The 7,090-nt window shown below is 40.7% G+C and overlaps 1 protein-coding gene across 1 annotated transcript in view; it reads left to right on the forward strand.

Moving 5' to 3' along the window:
* CDHR3 (cadherin related family member 3) overlaps nucleotides 1–7,090 on the forward strand; it is a 101,739-nt gene that overhangs the window by 82,340 nt on the left and 12,309 nt on the right. Inside the window, exons 14-16 of the mRNA XM_069106962.1 lie at nucleotides 629–879; nucleotides 2,311–2,492; nucleotides 4,707–4,720. Of these exons, the coding sequence (XP_068963063.1) occupies nucleotides 629–879; nucleotides 2,311–2,492; nucleotides 4,707–4,720 (447 nt within the window). The remainder of the gene's footprint in view (nucleotides 1–628; nucleotides 880–2,310; nucleotides 2,493–4,706; nucleotides 4,721–7,090) is intronic.

Here is a 7,090-nt window from a genome sequence, read left to right on the forward strand (position 1 = left end):
AGGATCACATATGAACTCATCTGATTTTTTAAAGTCTTTCACAGTCTGGCCCCAACTTACCTTCCTGGTCTCATTACACATTATTCCTCTTCCCATACCCCTGGCCTAGTTTAATTAACCTTCCTGCTGTTTCTTACATGTCACACTCATGTTCCCCCTTGATGCCTTTCCACTGGCCAATTCTCATGCCAGGAATGCTCTCTCTAGTCACCTTTCTCATGGAATCCCTTACTTCCTTCAAAATTCAACTCAACCAGTCCCTCCTGCATGAAGTCCTTCCTGATCCCTCCAATTACTACTGTCTACCCTCCCTGGACTATCTTGTATGGATCTCATATTTATTCCATACATATACATACACAACTACATACATGTTGTTTACCTTAGTAAACTGTAAATCTTTTGAGAGTGGGGACTGTTTCATTTCTATCTTCATATTTCTATAGTAGGTGCTTAGGAAATGCTTTTGGATCGCCTGATTGATAGATTATATGACTTTTGCTCAGGTATGAATTGGACTAGATTCTGAAGTCTCTTAAAAGATATTACTAGTTGCCTGATTATCTCCTTTTTCTCTCCCTTCTCTTTACCTCCCACCTCCATGATCTCATTATCAAAACCTATTTAGGGAACGAGAACAACCATTTCACTTTCTCCCCCAGTGCTGGATCCAATATCACAAGCCTGCTACTCGCAACCCCTTTTGATTATTCCAGTGGTTTTGATAAAGCCTGGGACTACAAGCTGCTCATTTACATAACAGATGACAACTTGCTGACCAGCAGGAAGAAAGCGGAGGCTTTTGTTCAAACAGGAACAGTGACATTGAATATCCAAGTCCTCCCTCCACCAACCACAGTCATCACCACCACCTCTACGGTGAGGGCCTTGGCCTCCAACCACATTCTTTGACCCTGGGGGAAATTCTATGGACTTGAGAAGACCTTAGTGGCTAGGAAGTGTGTTAGGGGATGGAATCCCATACATGCTAGAACTAAGTAATTTCTGGGAATGGGAGCATGGGAGCATGGGAGCAGATCTCATACTCAGATGGCAATGGACAATGCCTTGGCTGCTCCATTCATAAAAGTCAACAAGAAATTCAACTTCTCGTGCTCTGGTCTTGTGGATCAGAGCAACAACTTGTTCTTTCTTGACCAACCATTGATAAGCCATAGTTTGGCTGATGGCTGATTTTTATTGTCCAGTTGATATTACAACAGCCACTACCAGGCATCCACCAGGCTGATAAGTGTTGTCTTCTCTCCCCTCCCCCTTACAGAAGAATCTCATGGGATTTAAAACAGAAGGCTATTTAGTCATTGTTTGGCTATCACCCAGCTAACTCACTAACCTTGAAGTGATAATATGCAGTTGAAGGAACCTAAGAGACCTCTTGAGAGGTCTGAAAGAGATTTGAGTGGCATTGTACCTTTTCAGTGAAATACTTGTCACCAAGTCAGACCCTGGTATATACATGTGTTGGCAAGAGCCAATGGGATCTGGGGCCTTGGCTCTTTGGGGAGATGTGTGGTAAGTGGATAGAGATAGCCTTGGACTCAGGAAAACCTATGTTCAAATTCTGCTCTGATACACAGAAGCTCCCCATGTCCCAGGCAATTCTCCAAGATGTTAAGTTACTGAAAAATTATAAATTTGCATTGGTAGAGGGAATTTTCTCATCAGAAGTTTCCTCAATCAATGTAATCATATGTATGTATATACACATCCATATATACTTACACACATGTATAGGTTTACATATAGGTACACACAGATTGCATCACAGATAAATGTATATGTACATATATATGTATATGTTTGTAAAGGCATAGTGTATGTTATGCATGTATGCATGCCCATATGTATTTATGCATGTGTGTGTATATCTCCTTGAGAAGCCAGATTGGGTAAAGTTTAAAATAGGAACTGCCAGCCCTTATACATTCCTTAACTTTTCTAGACTTTGAACTAATGGATACTTGGGAATGTATATGTGTGTGTGTGTGTGTATCTACATACATATATGTAGATATAGATGTATGTGTATATATATCTATATCTCTATATCTATCTATCTATATATGTGTGTATATATATATATATATATATATTTTACACCAGAGCACAGGATGAGATAATGGTGAGTAGAAACAGAAAGAGTCCCAGGTATACCACTATCTAATTTCTAAAACAAAATTTATGAGTAGAAATGGAAATGAAACATCATAAGTAGAAAATGTCAGCTCTAATTTAATACTAAGACCATATCACCACCATTACCTTCCCCCTCCCTCTCTTCTTTTCAAGCCCAGAGTCACATACCTGATTCAGAGGGAGAATGTTTATTCTTCATCAGCTTGGTATGTACCATTCATTATTACGGTGGGCTCCATGCTACTCCTGGGTCTCCTGGGATACCATTTCTTCCTACTGGTGAAATTCATCCGAAGACACTGCTCCTTCAAGTCCAAGGAAGATAAAGAATCTCTGTAAGTCACTCTGTGAGCCTGATCCTCTCTACACCCTAGGGGAACTGATTCCAGTTATACCAACTTAGAGGAAAAAGATAACCTTTTTCTGCATAGCCTGGGGCCCCTAGGAAGTAGGGAAAGGGCAGGGAGATGGCAAAGAAGTAGGTGCTTTCCACGGGCTCAAAAATACCAAGTAATTACTCTGCACTGAGAAACCATTTCTTCTTTTTCCCTGGTAAAATGACCTGTGCTGATATGTCAGCACCTCTATGGAATTAGGCTTTCCAACCTTTCATGCCTCTGCCATTGTCTTTAATTACTGAAGAATACCATTTTGAATAGTAACAGAAAAACACATTTACTTATTTTCTGCTTAGAAAAGGACGAGAAAGGCAGTGTGGTGTAGTGGATAGAGAGCTAGCCTTGGAGTCAGGAACACCTATGTTTGAATTATGCATCTGACTCACACGATGGGACCTCCCAACAAACCTCTGAAACTTTTAGTGGCCCAGACAATTCATTTAAACTGTAAATTACAAAGCAGGTGCTGGTCTACAATTGTAAAGGGAGTTTCCTGATTTTTAGATCCATAGAATGATTAAATTACAACTCCAGGTCAAAATAATTTTTTTTTAATTTTTTTTAAAAGTAGGAGCCAATGGGGTGGCTATGTGGCATGGTGAATAGAGCAACCGCCCTGGAGTCAGGAGGACCTGAGTTCAAATTTGACCTCAGACATTTAACACTTACTAGCCGGGTGACCTTGAGCAAGTCACTTAATCCCAATTGCCCTGCCCCCTCCCCCAAAAAAGACTGTAACCCCAGCCCTAGCACAGTGACTGGCATATAGTAGCTATGGAATAAATGCTTGATTGACTGGTTTATCCTGTGCTCTCAAAGTCCGGGTCAGCAAAGTTTAGGCTTAGAAGATCCTACCAAGCTGGGAATGTTTCAAGAATTGGTCTGGTGATAGACTATGTGTCTGCCATCTGAGGGCTAGCTTAATTAAGTTCAGAAAGGGGTAGATACCAGGGGATTTTTCTTTTTTCTTTTTGGGTTTTTTTTTGACCCATAGCAATTCATAAAGACTCTTTACTATTATGTAGAGAAGTTGATGGCCTGTGCTCAAGAGTGCATTACTACACTGTTACCACGCAGATCCTTAACACATGGAAGAAGAACCCTTTTCTGTTTGTCCTTACCCTCCTGTGCTGAGTTCTAAAATAAGGCAACATCACAGCCTTGGGTGCTGATTTCTGGTGTGTCTAGAGCTCTGGGTTTTAATCATAGTTCTATTCAACATGAACTTTGTGGGTGTTTTAAATGTCTTAGTTTCTTTTTTTTTCCATAGGGAAGATGGTGATGAGATATGTTTATGGTGTAGTAAAGGAAAGGAAAGTTGTGCTATAATCAGTGAGACCTGGGTTCAAGCCCTGCATCTGACACATAGTAGCTGGGTGACCTTAGGCTAGTCACTTTACCCTCTCAGGTTACCCATTGGGCAACTCTATAATCTATAAATTACAGATGAATAATTTACAAATTGCATCAGTGGAAAGAATTTTCACATTGGAGATCCCCCACACCATTGAAACCATAGGTTTGGACCAAAAAAAAATGGGCTGATAATAACCACTTGTTTCACAGAAATATTCTGAAGATTCTCTAGTATTTTTCAAATGGTTTGAAATCAATGGATGAATGACTAGACCATGAAAAGCATGAGGATTTGGCATGAGTTGTCCCTTCCATTACTATACCATATCGGGAAAATTAATTCCACTGGTAGCATTAGCTTCATGATAGAATGGAGGAGGATGGTTTTTATGCTGACAAGCATGGCAGTGATCCGTGCTAGGGCACAGATGTGGTAAATGTTTCAGGCTAGGGGTGGGGAGGAGCTACCGGGAGACCAGGACCTGCATGCAATGCCTGGTCTCATGTTAAATGTGCAAATGAATCTGGCCATTTTAACACGCACTCCCAAAGCTAATCATTTCTAATATGGTTTATTTAATAAAAGGAAACCTGCAAGAAATTCTGAACTAAGCCTGATCTGTCTGAAAATGAGTTGTAATGTGATAAGACAGGCAGCATTTATCAAATGAAATTGCCAGAGGAAGAAATATTATATTTCTGAAGGAAGCTCCCCAAAGAAGCCCGTCTGGTTATGTGTGTAGTGATGTGCAATAGTCTCCTGGTAATTAATGTCAATCTTTTATTTTGTCATAGGGTGAAAAAAGGAGGTATGTATGCTGTCTGTTCTGCTGGCTTCTGGGACTTGGTGGGTGTACATGGAAGGAATTCTGCTCAGTGGAGGATAAAAGAGCAATGCGTATTCTCACAGTGCCTGGTATTGAGGAAATGCTCTATAAGTACTTACTGAACTGAACTGAATTGAATTGAACTATATAATCAGCATCTGGAGGAAAGCAAGAGTCAGAATGTAGCATGAAAGGGTAGTGCTTATTAAACTTTAAGACACAATTGAAAGGAGGAGGAAGAGGAAAAGGAGGAGAAGAGGAGGAGGAGGAGGAGGAGGAGGAGAAGAAGAAGAAGAAGAAGAAGAAGAAGAAGAAGAAGAAGAAGAAGAAGAAGAAGAAGAAGAAGAAGAAGAAGAAGAAGATGATGATGATGATGATGATGATGATGATATAGTGGTGGTGGTACAGTGAATGGAGTGCTGGATCTGGAGTCAGGAAGAACTGAGTTCAAATCCAGCTGCAGACACTTATTATGTGTAATCCTGCACAAGTCTGTTTACCTCAGCATCTTCATCTGTAAAATGGGGGTAACAATAGCACCCAGGATTGTTGTGAGCATCATATGAGATAAAATCTGTAACGTGCCTAGTACAGTACCTGGCACATAGTAGGTACTACATAAATGTTAGCTGTTATTATTATCACTAATAATCATCATCATTCAACAAAGACTTCATTAATTACTTCCTATGTGCAAGGCACTGTGCTAGGTGTTAGGGATATAAAAATGAATGCATCCCCACCTTTACAAAGTTTACATTTTATCAGGACTTAGAACAGATATGCAACTAAGTGAAATACAAAATAATGTGCATCAATTTCAAGAGTGAGAGAGGGCTGAAAACAGGAGTGGTCAGGCGAGATGTCCAGAGGATGCGGCACCTGAGCTGGGCTTTGAGAGGCCATAGGGATTTCTGCCTTCCAGGCTGATGGGAGGCAGGAGTGTATTCCAGACCTAGGGGACCATTTGTGCAAAACCAGGATGAACTAGTGTTGCTAAGCAGCCAGGACTCCTTCAATTGGATATGTCTGTTAGGCTTAGGGCACCTGCTGAATTTCATCTGAGCACCTAGAAGGCAGTCCCTTGCAGAGTAATGAAAGCTGGTGTAATGAATTAGAAATGTGTTTTAACTGAACAGTGTACTTGGGGCAGGACTTGAAAGAGGCTAGCTCCTGCTCTCCTTTTATAACTGGAAATGTGAACTAGCTTTTTTAAAGAAGAAAAATTCATCTGAGTAATGCTGTGATCAAAAGATAATTGTAGAGGCAGCTAGGTGGCACAGTGAATAGAGCACTGGCCCTGGAGTCAGGAGGACCTGAGTTCAAATCCAGCATCAGACCCTGGACACTAAATTTGTGACCTTGGGCAAATCACTTCAACCCAATTGTCTTGCCTTCCCCCCTCCAAAAAAAAGTTAATTGTCAGGGTGCTATGGAAAAGTGCTGGATTTAGAATCAAAGGACCTGGAGTCAAATCCTAGCTCTACTACTTATTACCTTGTGACCTTGGAGCAGTCACTTTACCTCTAATGGGTTTCAGTTTACTCAACCACAAAATAAGGAGGTTGGATTAGATGCCCTTGAAGATTCCTTCCATCTACAAATCTATGATCAGGTGAGTTCAATGGGGATAATATTTTGACTCTATAGCTTCTACCTGGATAGGGTATGTTCAGTATGATCCCAACTTATGACTGCCCTGAACTGTTGAATAATGGTGGGAGGAAGAGTGGAGGTAGAGAATGGAAAGGCATTTTCAAGTACCTGAAGGAGATACCTTTAATCAATCAAAACAACAAATATCATACTCAGGGAGTATCTTGTGTTCCCTTTACCGATTGAGCAGTCAGTACAACGATATGCTGGGGAAGGTGTCCGTCCCTTAAAGAAGAATCCAGGGTCATAAATTGAGAGCTAGAAGGCACCTTTGAGGTATACAGTTCAACTCCTCATTTTTAACTCAGGCCCAGGGAGGTTAGAAAATGTGCCCTGTATCTCAGAGATGTTAGGGGACAGAGCTGGAATGTGAACCAGCCTCCTCAGAGTCGGAAGCACCCTCTTTCCATACCTCCTGTGCACTTGAAAACAAATTCTCTTCCCTTTTTGATGAGTTATACATAGACAGTGTGCTTGGGGGCTGAGTTTGAAGGAGGATAGCTCCTACTCTCCTTATGTAACTCAAAATAAAAAATAATTTTGAGGGAAAATAACTTCTTAAGATCTGTTAGTAGGTAAGAAGTAAATAAGGAGGGAAATTAAAACAGTATTCTTTGTTCAACATTTTAATTTCCCCAGTGAAGCCCTTTCTTTCTCTGGCTCATCATTCTTCTCTCCCCTTTCTCATATATTTCT

The sequence above is a fragment of the Petaurus breviceps genome, unplaced genomic scaffold, assembly GCF_028583685.1.
Source record: "Petaurus breviceps papuanus isolate PSGF00001 unplaced genomic scaffold, PetGlider_PUasm1.0 84, whole genome shotgun sequence".
Lineage (NCBI taxonomy): Eukaryota > Metazoa > Chordata > Mammalia > Diprotodontia > Petauridae > Petaurus > Petaurus breviceps.